The following is a 22,112-nucleotide window of genomic DNA, read 5'->3' on the forward strand; positions in this document are numbered from 1 at the left end:
TCTGGTTCTGACCTTTCTAAGCAGTCGTATATTATCCAGCCACGTTGACTTGACCCGAGGAGTAAAGGAGTACTGGATTTCCTTAAAGTAGCGACCCAGCAAATCCGGACAAACTTTCAGTACATTTACCACCAGGGCGCCCACTAATTCATCTTCAGTTGCCGTCTTCAGTCCAACAAGAAAACGAAGAAGGACCAGATTTCCAGCCCTAGTCGTAAAACATCATACCAGCACATATAAAATATTATTTTAAATATTTAATTTTATAATATCTATTTTTATTTTAAAATATTAAATATATATTTGTAAAAACTTTCTTTAAAAATTTAAGGAGAACCTGCAGTATTTTTTAATTTTTTTTTTTTAAACAAAAGTCTACTGGTAACTTGCTCTGCAATCTGCTAAGTCCACGGATACATTAAGCTATAAAAGTTAAAGGGTGCAACATTTTTTTACGAAACCCCGGTAGCAAAACAAATGGTTTAGAGACACAAAATAGAAAAAATGTAGGAAAACCAGACAACATGAAGGACACCATCTGAATTACTGCAATGCATAATGGCTGCATTTTTTCCATAAATGTATTTAAATCTTCCCCTGTGTGTATCCCCATGTTAGGCTACTTTCACACTTGCGTCGGTACGGGGCAGTCGCAAACCGTCCGTCTGACGTACCGACGGACAGTGTGTTAAATGTAGCACAATGTGGGTAGTGGATGCAGTTTTACAACGCATCCGCTGCCCATTGCGTTGAGCGGGGAAGAGGGGGCGGAGTTTCAGCCGCGCATGTGCGGTCGAAAATGGCGGACACGACGCTCAAAAAAACGTTACATTGAACATTTTGTTGTGCGTCTCGTCTGCCAAAAACACGACGCATCCGTTGCACGACGGATGCGACGTGTGGCCATACGTCGCAATGCGTCGGTAATACAAGTCTATGGAGAAAAAACGCATCCTGCGGGCACATTTGCAGGATACGTTTTTTCACCAAAACGACGCATTGCGACGTACGCCAAACAACGCAAGTGTGAAAGTAGCCTTAATTGCAGCACAACCCAAAAAAAATAAATAATCACCTTGCTGCTGTCCCCAGACTTGGGTCATAGAAGTTAATACCATGCTTCATGGAGCAGCACAGATCCATGAGGAGGTTGTGGACCAGCTCCCGGATTATTTGTTTTCCAGCTTCTTTTGGATCTTTAATGTCCTAAATGAAAAGTGATTATTAAAAAGGATTGTTCACTTTCAATGGCATTTTTTATGCATATATCTGAGGCTAAAAATCATGCATGCTATACAGCAGGGAACACAGAGTAGATCACTATATAGTTTTGTGAGAAGATATTCAATATAACCTGTGTTACGATCATTTACACCTCTGCTCTTTCTGGGGTTTTTGGTCCAGTGGGCGGTGCTATCAGTGATCGAGATAGCTGTGAGTCACCGATAGGACCGCCCACTGGACCCAAAACTCCAGAAAACGCAGAGGATTAGTTAATTACAAACACAAGTTATGCTGAACAGTTTCTTACAAAATCATATAGCAATCTGCTCAGCTCCTCCTGCTCTAAAACATGCTGCCTCCAGATTTTGCATTTTCACGGTGACAGGTTCCCTTTAAAAGCAGAGGGGGCAAAAAAGGAGATTTTTGTGTACTCACCGTAAAATCTCTTTCTCTTAGCCTCTAATTGGGGGACACAGGACCATGGAATGATACCAGAGACCCCACCGTTTCCCTGTTTGAGTCAGAGTCACAGATGCCTTCCGAATCCTGTGTATCATTCCTTGGTCCTGTGTCCCCCAGTGAGGCGACAGAGTAATGGGACCCAAATTATAGTAGAAAATTTTAAATCCGGTACAACCCAAAGTGGCGTTCTCCTGCAGGGACAGTACCTGGACGTCCTTGGTGCTCACATCTACAATCCCATTCCAGCGGTACAGAGAGGCGATGTGATTCAAAACCATCGGTGTGAAAAAGTGAACTTTCTGCGTCTTCGTGATCGCTTTATTGTGAATAACCTGAAGGATGTAAAAAAAAAAATACAAAAAACATAAAAGTAGAACACATATAATAGCTGTATGGGCACACATCATATAAAGGACAACCATGTTATACCTCCAATCTGATTTCCTGTCCATCAATGATAGAATTTACCAAGACAATCTCTAGGAGGAAATTTATTAAGACTAGCGCTTCATACACCAGTGTCCAAGCTATAGCGGTGGATCTAAGGTGCCAAATATGTATTTATTGGCAGACGGCTCATAATAAATTTGGCACATTATTTAAATAAGTCACCTAATTTTCTAACTTTTTTTTTTTTTAAACGACCAGAAGCAGAGGACACATTAAAATATCAAAAGCACTTCTAGTAATCCATGTAAATCACCCACCGATCCGCTGCTCTTGTAGGTCATTCACGGATTTTTAGTTGTAATGAGTCAAGTGACCGCTGCAGCCAATCACTATGCTTCAGCAGTAATGGTTGCCGCTCAGGTCAGCGAGTGACTGCAGTAGACAACTTGAGGATAGTCAGAACAGCAGCACTCCAAGATAGCTATGATAGAGTATCAGGGTGCCACAGCAGCAGCGCTGAAGAGGAAGGCAAGTTAATAAGTAATGTGCAAGTTCTTTTTTCTGCAAATAATTTTGGATACCCCTTTTAAATCCACGATCAGCACATTGCCATCACCTTGGTTTGCAGCAAAGAAAGCAGCAGGTTTATGGTGGACATTCTGTCTTCCTTTACTCCAGTGCTGAAAATCTCACCAAGAAAATCTAGAAAATGAAACAACATGATAATATATAGTAAGAAAATAAGCAGAAATAAGGAGATCTATCGCCTGGGGAGCAGTCGCACAACTTTATGTGTATTGCATAGGACTAGTGGATAACAAACGCAAAAGTGCCATCTACAGGCCACTGCTATGTTACTGCACTAGATATTAGAGTACGTTGTATGATGACACGAATATTATACTATAACAACATTTATAATCAGCCCCAGACATTTCTAGATTTATCTCCAGAATTACAAACCTTTGAGCTCCAGAACCTGCACAATTGTGTTGTTGTCTCCAGAAATAAAGAAGGAAAGTGCAAACTGGATATAAGCCATTCGGACATCAGGTCTACCCTGCGATGAAAGGAAAAATAATATCATAGACATGAATATGGATGGAGACTCCTTCCGTGACTTCTCCATACTGTTGCTGGCAGGAGCATCAGTTTGGCTGCAGTAGTGAAGTCACATCTTCGCTTTCTTATGAAACAGAATCTGACCGCTGCAGGCAATCAGTGACCTCTGATCGCTTACATGACACTTCCCTGCCGGATAAGAAAGAAATAGTAAGGAAGAGAGGCGGCTTCTTGGGAAATGTGTTTTGTTTTCATTTTAGGACCACTTTGGTCCATATTTAAAGTAAGAAAAAAGCCATCGGATAACCGCCCGTCCAACTAGTCTCCCGTGCAACTCAGTTCCTGGAGACATTTTTATTCTGAAACGCAGACATGGCTGAGATCATACAGCCAGTGCCTGATACATGTTGCCCGGGGAATGGACAGCGTGTGTCAGTGTCCCACCCTGGACATTTGCCATGGATCCAAAGGACAGGTGATAAATAGAGTTGAGCCAATTTGATCGGGTCCCTCCTTATTCAGCAAGCTATAGCGCTTGTCGAATAAGCTGCAGAGGGAACCCAGATACATGGAGCGCGCCAGCTGATTGGCGCCGCAGCTGCATGTGTCGCGGCTGTGTGACTGTCACAACCCATGCATGGGCAGCCCAACACACAGGCTCTCCATGCATGTGCTGTGACAGTGACAGCCGTGACACATGCAGCTGCGGCGCCGATCAGCCGGCGCGCTCCATGTATCCGGGTTCCCTCTGCAGCTTATTCGACAAGCGCTATAGCTTGCCGAATAAGGAGGGACCCGATCAGATTCGCTCAACTCTGGTGATAAATGACCTGATTGATGGGGACCATGCCAATCACTGGAGCAGTCTTACTCCACTCAAAGGAGAGCAACTGGCTCTTTCCATCAGCTCCATGGACACCGAGCGGAGCAGCCGAGATACATCCACAGCCGCGGTACATATTGGATACATCCAACTCCCACTCGCCGGCCATGGTGGGGTTCCAGTGATCAGACATTTTTCTCCTGCTTTGAAAATAGGCGATAATTGTCCATTGAGGAACATCCCTTTTAAAAGTTTTTTTTTTTTCGACTTTCACTCTAAATTATCAGATACTTGTAATCACATAAATAGAGGTATTACTCACCTTCTCTGATCTAGCACTGGCTGCCCACCGCTGCTCCCATCTGTATATTGACAGCAGCAGTGACGCCACATCAGTACTGCAGCCAATCTCTGAGCTTGGCGGCCCATGTAGTCTACATTGGCAGAGCTGTTGAGCGCAACGATTGGCTGGAGAAGAAATGGGAGCAGCGTCAGGGGTACCGATTGGGGAGGCGAGTACTAGTGTCTGTTTGGGGACCACTTTTCTAAAATGTGGTGAATCTCTTTAAGCCACCACTTTGGGGAATTATTGAATGAAATACTAGAGCAGCCCACCCCATATCTGCGGAAACCAATATAATCAGTGATCTGTACAGCATGGGGGAGTCAGGTCCTCTAGAGGGAAGCAGCTGTTTGCTTTAATTCTTCACTCCGGCTAATAAAGGGCGATCAGCGGGGACCACCTCTCTGGTCCATCCATAGAATAGTAAGCACAGTCCGGATGCTGATAATCCACAGAAGTGGATCCCGGAGTCTCTCCGAGTGTTACAATACTCCTCTGGGGCCTCTTACCTGTTTATCTCTCTTTTTTAGCAATCCTGGTAAAAACTTGTTAGTGAAATCGAAATGGCTGAAGACGTCCCTGGCGCAGTCCGGACCTTGCGTGACCATTGCGGAGAGTAAATTGAGGCCAAGTCGCGACATCCTGTGCAAGTCATTGAATAAAAGGAACGGGATCGTTACTTTCTCTGATCACAACGAGAATCAAATGCCATCTCAGTCAATAGCAGAGGAACCATGTTCCTACACCTACGGCTGCACCTCCGGGGCTTTACCTGTGGGTAGATGAGTAGACAGATGAGTAGATCAGTTTCATGTGTGAATTCAACAAGTTCTTCACTATGTTGACCCCGGCAGCCCCGAGATGTGTCAGGTCACCTGCCGTCCGCAGCAAGATGGCTTCCAGGACTTGGATAATTATCATCATCTAAAAAAATAATGTGGAAATTCTGAATAACATTTTATCCCCAGTTCACAGAAATATAAAAAGTGCAAAGGAAAAAGGTGGAAAACAGGGATTTTTGTGTACTCGCCATAAAATCCTTTTCTCCGAGCCAATCATTGGGGGACACAGGACCATGGGTGTTATGCTGCTGCCACTAGGAGGACACCAAGTAATACAGAAAGAATAGCTCCTCCCCTGCAGTATACACCCTCCTGCTGGCTCCAAGTGAACCAGTTCGGTAACAAAGCAGTAGGAGCTTAACATTTAACCAGGATGAACTATGTCAAAACCAAAGGCAACACAGAAAACCAAAGCCGTTAGCCTAACAGGGTGAGTGCTGTGTCCCCCAATGATTGGCTCGGAGAAAAGGATTTTACGGTGAGTACACAAAAATCCCTGTTTCTCCTACGCCTCATTGGGGAACAGGACCATGGGACATCCTAAATCAGTCCCTGGGTGGGGAACAAATCAACTGTAATTGCTCCTTGTACCCACAGGATACAGATGCGACACAGCCGCTTGCAAAATTCGTCTGCCGACGGTCGCATCTGCCGAGGCCTGAGAATGAATATGGTAATGTTTTGTAAACGTATGCAGACTGGACCAGGTCGCAGCTTTGCAAACTTGTGCTGCCGAAGCTTGGTGCCGGATGGCCCAAGACGCACCAACTGACCGAGTGGAATGAGCCTTAATCCCTGCTGGGACAGAATGACCTCTGACTCGGTAGGACTCCTGAATAGCTGAACGAATCCATTTTGCTATTGTCGCCTTGGAAGCGGGAAACCCCTTCCTTGGCCTTCCGGGAGCACGAATAGTGCATCTGACCTGCGGAAGGACGCCGTCCGCGAGACATATCTCTTGAGAGCTCTCACTAAATCGAGTGTGTGGAGGGTCTTCTCGATGCGATGTACTGGTGCCGGACAGAGAGACGGTAAGACAATCTCCTGAATGAGATGAAAGGATGAAACAACTTTTGGCAAAAAAAGGATCTGAAGGTTCTGAAAACCACCTTATTCTGATGAAAATTCAGGAACGGAACTTGACAAGACAGAGCCGCCAGCTCTGAGACTCGTCTAATGGACGTGACCGCGACCAGTAAGCCAACCTTTCATGAAAGAAGGGACAGGGAAACCTCCTGGAGAGGTACGAAAGGAGCTTCTTGCAAGACTCCGAGGACCAGATTAAGGTCCCATGGTTCCAACGGCATCTTATAGGGCAGCACCCTATGGGAGACTCCCTGAATGAACGTCTTCACTTGTAATCCGTTGGCAATCCTGCGCTGGAACAGAACAGACAGGGCTGAAATCTGCCCCTTGAGAACTACGGGCGAGACCTAAGTCCAAACCCGTTTGTAAAAATTCGAGGATGGAAGGAATGGAAAGTTCAAGAGGAGAACGTCCCCGGTCGTTGCACCAGGAAAAGAAGGTTTCCCAAGTGCAATGATAAAAGCGCATAGACGTAGGCTTTCTAGCGCTGATCATGGTAGAGAAGACTTCCGGAGAGAAACCTGGCTGGGTTGGAACCCAGGACTCAACAGCCATGCCGTCAAACACAAGACCTCGGACTTCTGGTGGTACATGGGGCCCTGTGATAGCAGGTTTGTGCGATTTGGTAATCCCCAGGGAACATCGGCGACTAGTTGAACTAGTTCCGCGTACCACGCCTGGCCCGGCCAATCTGGTGCAATCAGGATTACCAGTACTCCCTCCGCTATGATCTTCTTGATGACTCTCGGCAGTAAGGGGAGCGGGGGAAGTATGTACGAAAGCCGAAAATGATGCCACGGCAGTACGAGTGCATCTGCCCCGATTGCTGCTGGATCGTGGGACCGAGCTATGAAGTCGGGAACCTTGGAATTTAGCCGTGAGGCCATCAGATCCACGTCCGGGGAGCCCCAACGACAGCGGATCTGGTGGAAGATCTCAGGATGGAGAGATCACTCCCCGGAGTCGAGGCATTGCCGACTGAGGAAGTCTGCCTCCCAATTGTCCACTCCCGGGATGTGAACCACAGAAATCATTGAGCGGTTTTCCTCGGCCCAACGGAGAATGTAGCCTACCTCGTTCATGGCTGCCATGCTGCGGGTTCCCCCTTGTCGGTTGATGTATACCACTGCAGTGGCATTGTCGGGCTAAATCCTGATGGGACGACCTGCCAGGAAGGGATGGAATTGGAGAAGAGCTAACCTGATTGTCCGAATATCAAAGATGTTGATCGGAAGGCGTGATTCCTGAAGAGACCAGCGGCCCTGAGCAGTGTGATGAAGGAGCACCGCTCCCCAGCCTAGAAGACTGGCATCTGTTGTCACAACTAGCCAATATACTGGTTCAGGGAGGACTTTAATGTCCACCACCTGAGAGACTGTCTGGCTCGGTGGGGAAGGAAGAACCGACAGTCGAGGGAGAACGGGTTCCTGTCCCAAACAGCCAGGGAGGCATGATGTAAGGGACGGAGGTGTAATTGGGCAAATGGAACCGCCTCCATATCTGCTACCATCCTGCCGAGGACTCTGATACTGAAGGGCAGAGAGTGAGTGCGAGGTTGAAAGAGCTTCTGAGCTTCCCGCTGTAAGGCTGAGATCTTTTCCCGGGGAAGAAGCACCAACCCCTGGGACGAGTCCAGTATCATTCCTAGAAAGGAAATTTGCTGAGCCGGTACTGAGGAAGATTTTTTTGAAGTTTATCTTCCAACCCAGGCGAGAAAGAGAATCTATTGTGATGTTCACAGCCTCCTTGCAGGCGCAGAAAGAGGGGCCTTTGATGAGGATATCGTCTAGATACGGTAGCACCACCACACCTTGGTTGTGAAGGATGGCCACGGCGGCCGCCGTGACCTTGAATACCCTGGGAGCGGTGGCGAGACCGAAGGGCAAAGCAACGAATTGGAAGTGTTGTTCCTGAACTGCGAAGCGAAGGAACCTCTGGTGAGAAGGGAAAATTGGAATGTGGAGGTAAGTGTCCTGGATGTCTATAGACACCAGGAACTCGCCTTTTCCATGGAGGCGATGACAGAGTAAAGCGATTCCATTCGGAACCGTCATACCCTGACGAACTTGTTCAGCAGTTTTAGGTCCAGTATGGGCCGTACTGTACCGTCCTTCTTTGGAACAATGAACAGGGTTGAATAAAAACCTTGAAACCTTTCGCTTTGAGGGACCGGGAAAATAACCCCGTCTTCTTTAAGAGAGCTTATGGCCTGGAAGAACTCTGATGCCTTTGCCCTGGGAAGAGAAGACAGGAAAAAGCGATTTCTTATCCCAGGGACCAGGACCTCCCCGTGTCTCGGCCCCGCAGGTGTACTCACGGTAGGTGCGGTGGGCCGGTGCTCAATCCACCGTCGCCGTAGTCAGGGAGGGGGGGGGAGAGCTTCTGCCACCTTCCATCATCCGCTATAACAGTGGTGATGCAGTGGGGGGGGCTGCACGGACGCCATAAACATCATGTTCGGCTATGCACCTGGCTCCAGGAGAGGTAGATGGAGGGCTACTCCATGTGGTCGCCTGCTATGGAGTGGGGAGATCGGAACGTGAAGGAACCGTCGCCCGTAAAGTGAGCTCAGGGCTGGCATCCAACGGTGCAGGAAAGGGTACGGGGAGGGACGCTCCGCGTTCTTGCCTGTTGATGGTTCGGGGGAGATTGGAACCTAGAAAGGATCTGTCGCCCCCCATTTGCTCCGTTAAATGGAAAAATAGAATAAAAATAAAAACTGTGGGGTCTGAAAGCAGACCCAAGTGCCTCCTACAGACACTAAGCAAGAACTGGTTCACTGAGAGCCAGCAGGAGGGTGTATACTGCAGGGGAGGAGTTAATTCTTTCTGTATTACTTAGTGTCCTCCTAGTGGCAGCAGCATAACACCCATGGTCCTGTGTCCCCCAATGAGGTGTAGGAGAAAATGTATAACGGTACATTATTATATGTAATTATAACATAGATGAACCCTAAAGAGGTTGTGCACAATAACTTCTTAACCCCTTCCCGACCTGTGACACAGCGTATGCGTCATGAAAGTCGGTGCCAATCCGACCTGTGACGCATATGCTGTGTCACAGAATGATCGCGTCCCTGCAGATCCGGTGAAAGGGTTAACTCCCATTTCACCCGATCTGCAGGGACAGGGGGAGTGGTAGTTTAGCCCAGGGGGGGTGGCTTCACCCTCCCCCGTGGCTACGATCGCTCTGATTGGCTGTTGAAAGTGAAACTGCCAATCAGAGCGATTTGTAATATTTCACCTAAAAAACTGGTGAAATATTACAATCCAGCCATGGCCGATGCTGCAATATCATCGGCCATGGCTGGAAACACTTTTGTGCCCCGACCCCACCCCACCGATCGCCCCCCCAGCCCTCCGATCTGTGGTCCGCTCCCCTCCGTCCTGTGCTCCGCTCCCCCGTCCTCCTGTCCGCTCCCCTCGTGCTCCAATCCCACCCCCCATGCTCCAATCCACCCCCCCTGCACACCGATCCACTCCCCCGCACACCGATCCACCCCCCCGCACACCGATCCACCCCCCCGCACACCGATCCACCCGCCCGCACACCGATCCACCCCCCCATGCTCCGATCCACCCCCCCCCCTCCCCCCCGTGTGCCCTGATCTCCCCCCCCTTATACTTACCTAGCCTCCCAGGGTCCGTCCGTCTTCTTTCCTGAGCGCCGCCATGTTCCAAAATGGCGGGCGCATGCGCAGTAAAACAGTAAATAACCCCCCCCCCCCCCACACTTTGTCCCCCATAGGTAGGGACAATAATAAAATAAAGAATTTTTTTTTTCCCCACTAAGGTTGGAGTTAGAACTAGGGTTAGGGGTAGGGTTAGGGGTAGAGGTAGGGTTAGGGGTAGGGTTAGGGGTAGGGTTAGGGGTAGGGTACGGTATGTGCACACGTATTCTGGTCCTCTGCGGATTTTTCCGCAGCGGATTTGATAAATCCGCATTGCTAAACCGCTGCGGATTTATCGCGGATTTACCGCGGTTTTTCTGCGCATTTCACTGCGGTTTTACAACTGCGATTTTCTATTGGAGCAGCTGTAAAACCGCTGTGGAATCCGCAGAAAGAAGTGACATGCAGCTGTAAAACCCCTGCGTTTCCGTGCAGTTTTTCTGCAGCATGTGTACAGCGATTTTTGTTTCCCATAGGTTTACATTGAAATGTAAACTCATGGGAAACTGCTGCGGATCCGCAGCGTTTTCCGCAGCGTGTGCACATACCTTTAGAATTAGGCTATGTGCACACGGTGTGGATTTGCCGCTGTGGATCCGCAGCAGTGTTCCATCAGGTTTACAGTACCATGTAAACATATGGAAAACCAAATCCGCTGTGCCCATGGTGCGGAAAATACCGCGCGGAAACGCTGCGTTGTATTTTCCGCAGCATGTCAATTCTTTGTGCGGATTCCGCAGCGTTTTACACTTGATCCTCAATAGGAATCCGCAGGTGAAATCCGCACAAAAAAAACACTGGAAATCCGCGGTAAATCCGCAGGTAAAACATAGTGCCTTTTACCTGCGGATTTTTCAAAAATGGTGCGGAAAAATCTCACACGAATCCGCAACGTGGGCACATAGCCTTAGGGTTGGGTTGGAATTAGGGTTGTGGTTAGGGCTAGGGGTGTGTTGGGATTAGGGTTGTGGTTAGGGTTACGGCTACAGTTGGGATAAGGGTTAGGGGTGTGTTGGCGTTAGAATTGAGGGGTTTCCACTGTTTAGGCACATCAGGGGGTCTCCAAACGCAACATGGACGCCACCATTGATTCCAGCCAATCTTTTATTCAAAAAGTCAAATGGTGCTCCCTCCCTTCCGAGCCCCGACGTGTGCCCAAACAGTGGTTTACCCCTACATATGGGGTACCAGCATAGTCAGGACAAACTGCGCAACAATTACTGGGGTCCAATTTCTCCTGTTACCCTTGAGAAAATAAAAAATTGCTTGCTAAAACATCATTTTTGAGGAAAGAAAAATGATTTTTTATTTTCACGGCTCTGCGTTGTAAACGTCTGTGAAGCACTTGGGGGTTCAAAGTTCTCACCACATATCTAGATAAGTTCCTTGGGGGGGTCTAGTTTCCAAAATGGGGTCACTTGTGGGGGGTTTCTACTGTTTAGGCACACCAGGGGCTCTGCAAACGCAACGTGACGTGACGCCCGCAGACCATTCCATCAAAGTCTGCATTTCAAAAGTCACTACTTCCCTTCTGAGCCCCGACGTGCGCCCAAACAGTGGTTTACCCCCACACATGGGGTATCAGCGTACTCAGGAGAAACTGGACAACAACTTTTTGGGTCCAATTTCTCCTGTAACCCTTGGGAAAATAAAAAATTCTGGGCTAAAAATTATTTTTGAGGAAAGAAAACGTATTTATTATTTTCACAGCTCTGCGTTATAAACTTCTGTGAAGCACTTGGGGGTTGAAAGTGCTCACCACATATCTAGATTAGTTCCTTTCGGGGTCTTTCCAAAATGAGGTCACTTGTGGGGGGTTTCTACTGTTTAGCCACATCAGGGGCTCTGCAAAACGCAACGTGACGCCCGTAGAGCATTCCATCAAAGTCTGCATTTCAAAACTTCACTTCCGAGCCCCGACGTGTGCCCAAACAGTAGTTTACCCCCACATATGGGGTATCACCATACTCAGGAGAAACTGGACAACAAATATTGGGGTCAAATTTCTCCTGTTACCCTTGAGAAAATAAAAAATTGCGGGCTAAAAAATCATTTGAGAAAAGAAATTTTTTTATTTTATTTTCATGGCTCTGCGTTATAAACTTCTGTGAAGCACTTGAGGGTTCAAAGTGCTCACCACACATCTAGATTAGTTCCTTTGGGGGTCTAGTTTCCAAAATGGGGTCATTTGTGGGGGATCTCCAATGTTTAGGCACACCGGGGCTCTCCAAACGCGACATGGTGTCCGCTAATGATTGGAGCTAATTTTCCATTTAAAAAGCCAAATGGCGTGCCTTCCCTTCCGAGCCCTGCCGTGCGCCCAAACAGTGGTTTACCCCCACATATGGGGTATCTGCGTACTCAAGACAAACTGGACAACAACATTTATGGTCCAATTTCTCCTATTACCGTTGGCAAAATAGGAAATTCCAGGCTAAAAAATCATTTTTGAGGAAAGAAAAATTATTTTTTATTTTCATGGCTCTGCGTTATAAACTTCTGTGAAGCACCTGGGGGTTTAAAGTGCTCAGTATGCATCTAGATAAGTTCCTTGGGGGGTCTAGTTTCCAAAATGGGGTCACTTGTGGGGGAGCTCCAATGCATAGGCACACAGGGGCTCTCCAAACGCGACATGGTGTCCGCTAACGATGGAGATAATTTTTCATTCAAAAAGTCAAATGGCGCTCCTTCCCTTCCGAGCCTTACCATGTGCCCAAACAGTGGTTTACCCCCACATATGAGGTATCGGCGTACTCGGGAGAAATTGCCCAACAAATTTTAGGCTCCATTTTATCCTATTGCCCATGTAAAAATGAAAAAATTGAGGCGAAAAGAAATTTTTTGTGAAAAAAAAAAGTACTTTTTCATTTTTATGGATCAATTTGTGAAGCACCTGAGGGTTTAAAATACTCACTAGGCATCTAGATAAGTTCCTTGGGGGGTCCAGTTTCCAAAATGGGGTCACTTGTGGGGGAGCTCCAATGTTTAGGCACACAGGGTCTCTCCAAACGCGACATGGTGTCCGCTAACGATGGAGATAATTTTTCATTCAAAAAGTCAAATGGCGCTCCTTCCCTTCCGAGCCTTACCATGTGCCCAAACAGTGGTTTACCCCCACATATGAGGTATCGGCGTACTCGGGAGAAATTGCCCAACAAATTTTATCCTATTGCCCATGTAAAAATGAAAAAATTGAGGCGAAAAGAAATTTTTTGTGAAAAAAAGTACTTTTTCATTTTTACGGATCAATTTGTGAAGCATTATAAACTTCTGTGAAGCACCTGGGGGTTTAAAGTGCTCACTATGCATATAGATAAGTTCCTTGGGGTGTCTAGTTTCCAAAATGGGGTCACTTGTTGGGGAGCTCCAATTTTTAGGCACACGGGGGCTCTCCAAATGTGACATGGTGTCCGCTAAAGAGTGCAGCCAATTTTTCATTCAAAAAGTCAAATGGCGCGCCTTCCCTTCCAAGCCCAGCCGTGCGCCCAAACAGTGGTTTACCCCCACATATAAGGTATCAGCGTACTCAGGACAAATTGGACAACAACTTTCGTGGTTCAGTTTCTCCTTTTACCATTGGGAAAATAAAAAAATTGTTGCTAAAACATCATTTTTGTGACTAAAAAGTTAAATGTTCATTTTTTCCTTCCATGTTGCTTCTGCTGCTGTGAAGCACCTGAAGGGTTAATAAACTTCTTGAATGTGGTTTTGTGCACCTTGAGGGGTGCAGTTTTTAGAATGGTGTCACTTTTGGGTATTTTCAGCCATATAGACCCCTCAATCTGACTTCAAATGTGAGGTGGTCCCTAAAAAAAATGGTTTTGTAAATTTCGTTGTAAAAATGAGATATCGCTGGTCAAATTTTAACCCGTATAACTTCCTAGCAAAAAAAATTTTGTTTCCAAAATTGTGCTGATGTAAAGTATACATGTGGGAAATGTTATTTATTAACTATTTTGTGTCACATAACTCTCTGGTTTAACAGAATAAAAATTCAAAATGTGAAAATTGCAAAATTTTTGAAATTTTCGCCAAATTTCCGTTTTTATCACAAATAAACGCAGAATTTATTGACCTAAATTTACCACTAACATGAAGCCCAATATGTCACGAAAAAACAGTCTCAGAACCGCTAGGATCCATTGAAGCGTTCCTGAGTTATTACCTCATAAAGGGACACTGGTCAGAATTGCAAAAAACGGCCAGGTCTTTAAGGTCAAAATAGGCTGGGTCATGAAGGGGTTAAAAACTATATTCCCCAATGTAAAATGAAAAGATGCTGATATCTCACGAAAATGGGGTGACATTGATATGCAGCCATACTTCGCTAAGAAGGACCTCAAACTGCAGTCCATCAGCGGCTGCTGATTGGCTGCAGGGGTCACGTTGCATAAGGTCATGAGAGCCTCGGGGAACCCGGCGCCAACATCACTAGAACGTTGCAGGAGGAGAGTATAGATCATTCTTATTTCACATTGGGGAATAAAAGGTTGTCCCGAGTTATGGAAATCCTCTTTAAAGGGTTATTCCGGCTGGAATAAGTTATCACTTATCCATGGGACAGATCGTATCTTCTAACACAAACCGTGAACAAGCACATCCAGAGGCAAGTTTTTATGTAATACTGCTCCTCATTAATCCCTGAAAATGTAGCTACAGACAGAAATGACTCACGGGTCTTTCCGGGTGTAGGCACTGAAAAAAATGGCTACTCATCTAAAAGAGTACATTAGCTATGCAGGTTACTGAGCCTACTGCATTTAAGTAGATGTCACAAGCACTTCTACCCCTGTGTTTAGTTTTGAATGGCAGTCACTAGTGTTAGTTCTTATTTCTAACAATGTGTCGTTTCCTGTACCCAGGGAGATTACAAGCGGTTTATTACCACATCTGTCTTCTGCTTTGTCAGCTACATACTACTTAGTAAGTGCCAAACAGCGAACAGAAGCATCTGCAGGGCCGATGTTCCGGTAGTGCCGATGTTCTGGTAGTGCCGATGTTTTGGTAGTGACGATGCTTTTGTATGAAACGGTAATCATATGATAGCTGGGTCTCAGTCAACATAGAGCTGATGGTTCCTAGCAGACTCAGATCAGCTCTGCTAGTGACGCTTGGCACAACAGGATCCTATGGATGCTCAAGTTACAGTGGGAAGAAATGAACAATGAGAAAAAAAAAAAAATGTTCTCCAGAGATGTTTTATGATCTCTTGGGGGACAAATTATGAAAAAAAAATGAACAACAAACATGTATAACACTTTCTGTAAAAGAAAATGTTTAATAAAGGTAATGAAAAATTATAAGCTCCAATATAAAAAAATGAAATATATATTTTTCTTTTAAATATAAAACACATTTTATTACAACAACAAAATAAAACATTATGTATCCACACAACAATAAAAACCTAGATAATTAATTCAACAGATTATTATTTTTGTTTGGGGTGAAATGTAAACAATAAAAAATATATAAAAAAAAAAAAATGAAATACAAAATACAATTTGTCCTGCACTAAAAAGTATCACACAGCCGTGTCAATGAAAAAATAAATAAAATAAAATCATAGCTGGTAAAAATAGGAGAGGCAAAACGAAAAACTGTCTGGTCATTAAAGGGAAGCAGTCACCTGCAGAAATGCCATTTACCTGCAGATATAGGGTTAATATTCAGGTAAATAGCATTGAAATCCTGCCTGTCTTACTGTAGCAGCAGCTACAGGGTCATGGGGGCGGTGCAGGGAGCAGCGACAGTCACCGCTCAGTATACAGGGAGCGCAGCTGTAATCACTCCGCCTGCACTCTGACAGCCTGCTTTGCAGTGGGTGTAAGCGGAGTATAGTAACATAGTAACATAGTTAGTAAGGCCGAAAAAAGACATTTGTCCATCCAGTTCAGCCTATATTCCATCATAATAAATCCCCAGATCTACGTCCTTCTACAGAACCTAATAATTGTATGATACAATATTGTTCTGCTCCAGGAAGACATCCAGGCCTCTCTTGAACCCCTCGACTGAGTTCGCCATCACCACCTCCTCAGGCAAGCAATTCCAGATTCTCACTGCCCTAACAGTAAAGAATCCTCTTCTATGTTGGTGGAAAAACAGGATTTTTGGTTGCTTACCGTAAAATCTGTTTCTTGAAGCCTCCATTGGGGGACACAGGAACCATGGGTGTATGCTGCTGCCACTAGGAGGCTGACACTATGCAAATAAAAAAATTAGCTCCTCCTCTGCAGTGTACACCCCACCGACTGGCATTAAACTCTTCAGTTAGTGAGAAAGCAGTAGGAGAAAGAACAAGGTTGAAAAACCATAACCACAAACTTGAGAACTGTAAACGTGAGAACAGTCAGAGAACATATAACAAAAACATTGGGAGGGTGCTGTGTCCCCCAATGGAGGCTTCAAGAAACAGATTTTACGGTAAGCAACCAAAAATCCTGTTTTCTTTATCGCCTCTCATTGGGGGACACAGGAACCATGGGACGTCCCAAAGCAGTCCCAAGGGCGGGAAAACAGACTTCCATCAGGTCAGAGGACTCACCACTGCCGCCTGCAGGATCCTTCTGCCTAGGCTGGCGTCCGCCGATGCGTAGGTATGGACCTTGTAAAATTTGGCGAACGTGTGGATGGAAGACCAAGTTGCCGCTTTGCAAAGCTGTAGGGCGGAAGCCCTGTGGTGCACCGCCCAGGAGGCGCCGACTGCCCGGGTAGAGTGAGCCTTAATCCCAGGAGGGGGCACTCTGTTCTTGACCCGGTAAGCCTCCAAAATTGCCGTTCTGATCCAGCGAGCAATAGTCGCTTTAGAAGCCGGCTGGCCTCTGCGCGTGCCATCAGGAATGACGAAAAATGAATCCGTCTTCCGGAAAGAGGATGTTCTATCCAGATAAATCCTCACTGCCCTGACTAGGTCCAGCTTGTTCAACGATCGCTCCAGAGGATGAGTCGGAGCTGGACAAAAGGAAGGTAGAACGATGTCCTCGTTGAGGTGGAAGGTGGAAACCACCTTAGGAAGAAAAGAAGGTGGAGGTCGGAAGACCACCTTGTCCTGGTGAATGACCAAAAACGGAGGGCGGCAAGACAGTGCCGCCAGCTCGGAAACGCGGCGAATGGACGTGATGGCCACAAGAAAGGCCACCTTCCAAGATAAAACTGATAGAGGAATCTCCCTAAGAGGTTCAAAGGGAGAAACCTTCAAAACGTCCAGTACCAGGTTTAGGTCCCATGCCTCCACAGGGGCCCTGTACGGCGGGACGGCGTGGGCTACCCCCTGAAAGAAGGTCTTAATCTGTGGCCGAGAGGCCAAGGTCTTCTGAAAGAGGATGGAAAGCGCAGAGACCTGACCCTTCAGGGAACTAAGAGCCAGGCCTGAATCCAGTCCTGCCTGAAGGAAGGCCAAAAGAGAAGGCAGGGAAAAAACCATAGGCGGCACGCGGTTGGACTCGCACCAACGGAAGTAGGCCTTCCAGGTGCGGTAGTAGATCCTGGAAGACGAAGGCTTCCGAGCCTGAATCATGGTGTGAATGACCCGGTCCGAAAGGCCGGACGCTCTTAGAACCGCGGTCTCAACAGCCACGCCGTTAAACTGAGCGACCGAGAATTCGGGTGGCAGATCGGACCCTGGGACAGCAGATCGGGCCTGTCTGGAAGGCACCAGGGAGCGTCCGCGAGAAGGTTGACGAGCTCCGCGAACCAAGCTCTCCTGGGCCAATCCGGGGCGATCAGGATGACCGGCACCCCTTCCGCTTTGATCTTCTTCAACAGTTTGGGAAGTAATGGAAGGGGTGGGAACAGATAGGGCATCTCGAACTGTGACCAAGGAATGGCCAGAGCATCGACGCCCACTGCGAGAGGATCGCGTGACCTGGAGACGAATTGTGGAACCTTCCTGTTGATCCGAGACGCCGTGAGATCCACATCCGGAGTTCCCCATCGAAGACAAATCTGATGGAAGACCTCCGGATGCAGGGACCATTCCCCTGCCGCGAGACCCTCGCGGCTGAGGAAGTCGGCGGCCCAGTTTTCTACGCCGGGGATATGCACCGCGGATATCACCGGAACCGTTGCCTCTGCCCAAAGGAGGATCTTGGACACCTCGGCAAGGGCCAAGGAGCTCCGAGTCCCCCCCTGATGGTTGACATATGCCACAGCCGTGGCATTGTCCGTCTGGATCCGGACTGGAAGGCCCCTGAGAATCCTTTCCCAATGGCTGAGGGACAGAAAGATGGCCCGAATTTCGAGGACGTTGATCGGCAGCGCGGACTCCTGCAGCGACCAACGGCCCTGAACCGTCAGGTGGCGAAAAACCGCACCCCAGCCGATCAGGCTGGCATCCGTTGTCACCACCTGCCAGTGAACCGGAAGGAAGGACCTGCCCTGGGAGATGAGAGGAGACGTCAGCCACCAGTTGAGAGACCGCTTGACCCGAAAGGAGAGTCTGATCGGCCGATCCAGGGAGAAGACCGACCTGTCCCACTGAGACAGAATGGCTTGCTGAAGGGGTCGAGAATGGAATTGGGCGAAGGGAATCGCTTCCAAGGTAGCTACCATCCTCCCCAGAACCTTCATGGCCGATCGGAGGGAGGGAGGCCGAGGACCCTGGAGCAAGAGAATGTCCCGACAAAGGGTGGATCTCTTGTCCTTGGGAAGGAAGACTCTGGACTGACGAGTGTCGAAGAGCATGCCCAGAAAGATGATGCGCTGAGAAGGAATAAGGCAGGACTTCTTCCGGTTGACCAGCCATCCGAAACGGGATAAGGTGTCGAGAACAATGGACAAGCTTTCGTGGGCCTGAGCAAAGGACGGAGCCTTGATGAGGATGTCGTCGAGGTATGGAAACAGAACCAAGCCTCTGACTCTCAAAATGGCCATCAGCGCCGCCATGATTTTCGTGAACACCCTTGGCGCGGTTGCGAGACCGAACGGCAGGGCGACGAACTGAAAATGATCTTGTTGCACTGCGAAGCGCAGGAAACGGTGATGTCCGGGAAATATTGGAACATGTAGGTAGGCGTCCTGGATATCTATAGAGCATAGAAATTCCTGAGCCTCCATGGAAGCAATTACTGAACGAAGGGATTCCATCCTGAAGTGTCTCAGGCGAACCCTCCTGTTCAACAATTTGAGGTCCAGAATGGGACGAACCTTGCCGTCTTTTTTCGGTACCACAAAGAGGTTCGAGTAGAAACCCGTGTACCGTTCCTTTTCTGGGACGGGAACGATTACCCCGGATTTGAGCAGAGAAGCGATGGCTGCGAAGAAGCCCGGAACCAAAGCGGGATCTTTTGGAGGACGAGATTGGAAGAAACGATCTCTGGGTCGGGAGGCGAACTCTATTTTGTATCCCGAAGACACAACTTCCCTGACCCATGCATCCTCTACTGCGGAAATCCAGACGTCCCTGAAACGGAGAAGACGGCCCCCCAACCTGGGAGTTGGGCTGGAGTCTTGCCGAGAGTCATGCGGAAGTGGATCTTCCAGTCCTGGGCCTGGACGATCTACCCTGGGAATAGCGAGGACGCCAGGACGGAGTGGGCCTGAAGGACACCGCCTTCTTCTCTTGACGTGCCTGTGGCCTCTGTTGCTGCTGGGAAAAGGAGTTTGACGCAGCGAAGCGACGAAAAGGCCGGAACGAGCGAAACTGCCGTCTAGGAGGAGGGCGACGAGGTTTAGCCTGGGGGAGAAGGGAACTTGTGCCCCCAGTGGCGTCCTTAATGATCTGGTCCAGCTGGGAACCAAAGAGACGAGAGCCCTGGAAGGGCAGACTAGTGAGGGACTTTTTGGAGGACAAGTCCGCCTGCCAGGCCTTGAGCCAAACGGTCCGGCGGATGGCAACGGCATTGCTGGAAGCCTGAGCCGCACAAGACGCGACATCCAGGGAGGCGGAAACCAGGTATTCACCAGCGTGGGAAATCTGGTTGGCAAGTTCCGCTAATTGCGCGGGAGGAGCCCCGTCCAGGATACCTCGCCGCAGATCCTTGGCCCATTTTGAGATGGATTTTGAGGCCCAAGTGGAAGCAAAGGCCGGGCATAGCGCTGCTGAAGCCGCTTCGAAGGCAGATTTTGCGAAGGATTCTATAACTCTGTCGTTAGAATCCTTCAGAGACGCTCCGCCGGACAGTGGGAGCACCGTGTTGGTGGACAGCCTGGACACAGGTGGATCCACCGAGGGAGAGACCGTCCAATTGGCGGTAAGATCTGGTGAAAAAGGATATAACACCCCCAGGCGTTTTCCCCTCTGAAAACGTCTGGTCGGATTCTCTCTCTCTCTGGTCAGGATTTCCTCGAATTCAGGATGAGGGGCAAAAAATCTTGAAGGTGGTTTGGCCCGTCTAAACGAAACCGCCTGATCTGCGGGTTCCGTAGAGGGATCCTTAATGCCACAGGTTTGGTTTATAGCCCGAATGAGGTTCTGGACCGACTCACTCATGGTGGCGATTTGGCTAGGATCCAACTCCGACATCTCCTCTGAGGGCGCATCAGATAAAGCCTCGCCTGACTCAGGGGAGGAGGAACGGTGCGACACCAACCGCGGGGGAGGGCCGTGCGGCGAGATGGAACGCGAAGAGGACTCAGACCGACGTTCCTGTCTGGACCTTTTGTGGCTAATCAAGGAGGGCTCGGGCGGCGGTTCCTGCGACCCGCTGGCCACTGCAGGGGTCTGCAGGGGTAACCGATCCAGCGCGGACACCAGGGTTTGAGACACCCGTGTTAAATCGGCCACCGATTGTGACAGAGAAGCGGCCCAGCCTGGGATGGGGGGATCACTCTCGGGCGGAACAGCCGGGGGATCCTGGGCGGTGGGAACAATCGGGTTGCTGCAGGACTGACACAGCGGGGAGGACTGACCTGAGGGAAGTTTGCTGTTACAGGACGAACATGCAAAGTACGTGACTAAGGCAGAAGATGAAGAGGTAGGGGGACGAGAGCGGCCCCCTTTAGAGGTAGACATTTTTAGGGACCCTGAAGATGCCAGTGGGTTAGGGGACAGTGGGCAGAGGGGGGTGTCAGTCTGCAGTGCAGCTACTCACGGACCCGGTCCTGGAAGATGTCCCACTTGTCCTCGGCGGAGAACTTCCCTGAGGTGCTGATTCTGCGATGCTGAGCCACAGAAGATGCGAGTGCTGCTGCTGTGAGAAGCGGTGCACACCGGCCGAGGGACCCACGAGGAAGGGGGTGGAGCCAGACGCAGAGGCGCCGGTGGGCAGGGCGCAGTATGTCGGGCGGGAAAGAAGCCCGCCCGCAGAACCGGAAGTGAGGAGCCGAGAAACCGGAAGTAGGCCCCGGCCTAAGCCGGGACCTAAATTAGAGACCGGCGCCGCCGGAGAAGGGAACCGCGGCGCCGGAGCAGTGCGCCGCAGAGTCTGAGAAGAGCGGCAGTCTGCCAAGGCTGTCCGAACGGAACTGGCGGGGTCGCGGCGCCAGAGGTAGGCCCCGGCAGAAGCCGGGACCTAAATTAGAGGCCGGCGCCGCCGGAAAATCGCGGCGCCGGAGAATCGCGGCGCCGGAGCGTCGCCAGAGAATCGCGGTGCCGGAGCGCCGCCTGAGAATAGCGGCGCCGGAGCGCCGCTGGAGAGTGGCGGCGTCGGAGCGCCGCAGAAAGTAAGTGGCACGGCATCCTGCCAAGGACGCCGTGCAGACACAGGACGCCGTGCAGACACAGGACACATTGTGGCCGCCGAGAAGTGAGACCGCAGGGGGGAGCGGCGCGGCAGCCTGCTAGGCTGAGACTCTATAAGGGAGACATTGTGGCTGTGCGGCCGCCAATGAAGGAGAGCTTAGGAGGAAAAAGAGTTACAGCCCTTGTGGCTGTCCCTGGGATCCCTCTAAAATAAACGCCATGAGGGAGGACCGGGGGACATCTGGAGAAAAGATCCCGGGGGAATGGAGGGGAAATACTCACCTAAACATCCCACGCCGTTACTAACCTGAGGGGAATGAGACGTCCACGGAGCTGTGATGGACGTCCTCGTCTCCTCCGACCGACAGGCTCTGGTAGGCGAGTGGGTGGGGGACGGAGCCAGGACCGGACTTCTGAGCACGCTTCTGTGCTAGGATCTTGGTCCTGGAGAGGGATCTATGAGGATACGGGGTGGCAGTACACGCCGTACTCATAGTCCGTATTGTGGGACTACAGGTGTGACTGCTCACCCTGTATCCCTCTGGAAGAAAACCTGAAAAGAAACGACGCACATTGAGGTAGATAAG

General features: G+C 49.1%; 1 protein-coding gene across 2 annotated transcripts in view; it reads right to left on the reverse strand.

Moving 5' to 3' along the window:
• Positions 1 to 22,112, reverse strand: part of URB1 (URB1 ribosome biogenesis homolog) — a 158,766-nt gene that overhangs the window by 133,733 nt on the left and 2,921 nt on the right. For both annotated transcript variants that reach the window (XM_069760845.1, XM_069760844.1), the window contains exons 3-9: positions 5,077 to 5,228; positions 4,814 to 4,946; positions 3,040 to 3,136; positions 2,693 to 2,778; positions 1,893 to 2,018; positions 1,076 to 1,206; positions 13 to 208 (exon numbers count right to left, since the gene is read on the reverse strand). In XM_069760845.1, the coding sequence (XP_069616946.1) occupies positions 13 to 208; positions 1,076 to 1,206; positions 1,893 to 2,018; positions 2,693 to 2,778; positions 3,040 to 3,136; positions 4,814 to 4,946; positions 5,077 to 5,228 (921 nt within the window). The remainder of the gene's footprint in view (positions 1 to 12; positions 209 to 1,075; positions 1,207 to 1,892; positions 2,019 to 2,692; positions 2,779 to 3,039; positions 3,137 to 4,813; positions 4,947 to 5,076; positions 5,229 to 22,112) is intronic.

The sequence above is a fragment of the Ranitomeya imitator genome, chromosome 3 (assembly GCF_032444005.1).
Source record: "Ranitomeya imitator isolate aRanImi1 chromosome 3, aRanImi1.pri, whole genome shotgun sequence".
NCBI lineage: Eukaryota > Metazoa > Chordata > Amphibia > Anura > Dendrobatidae > Ranitomeya > Ranitomeya imitator.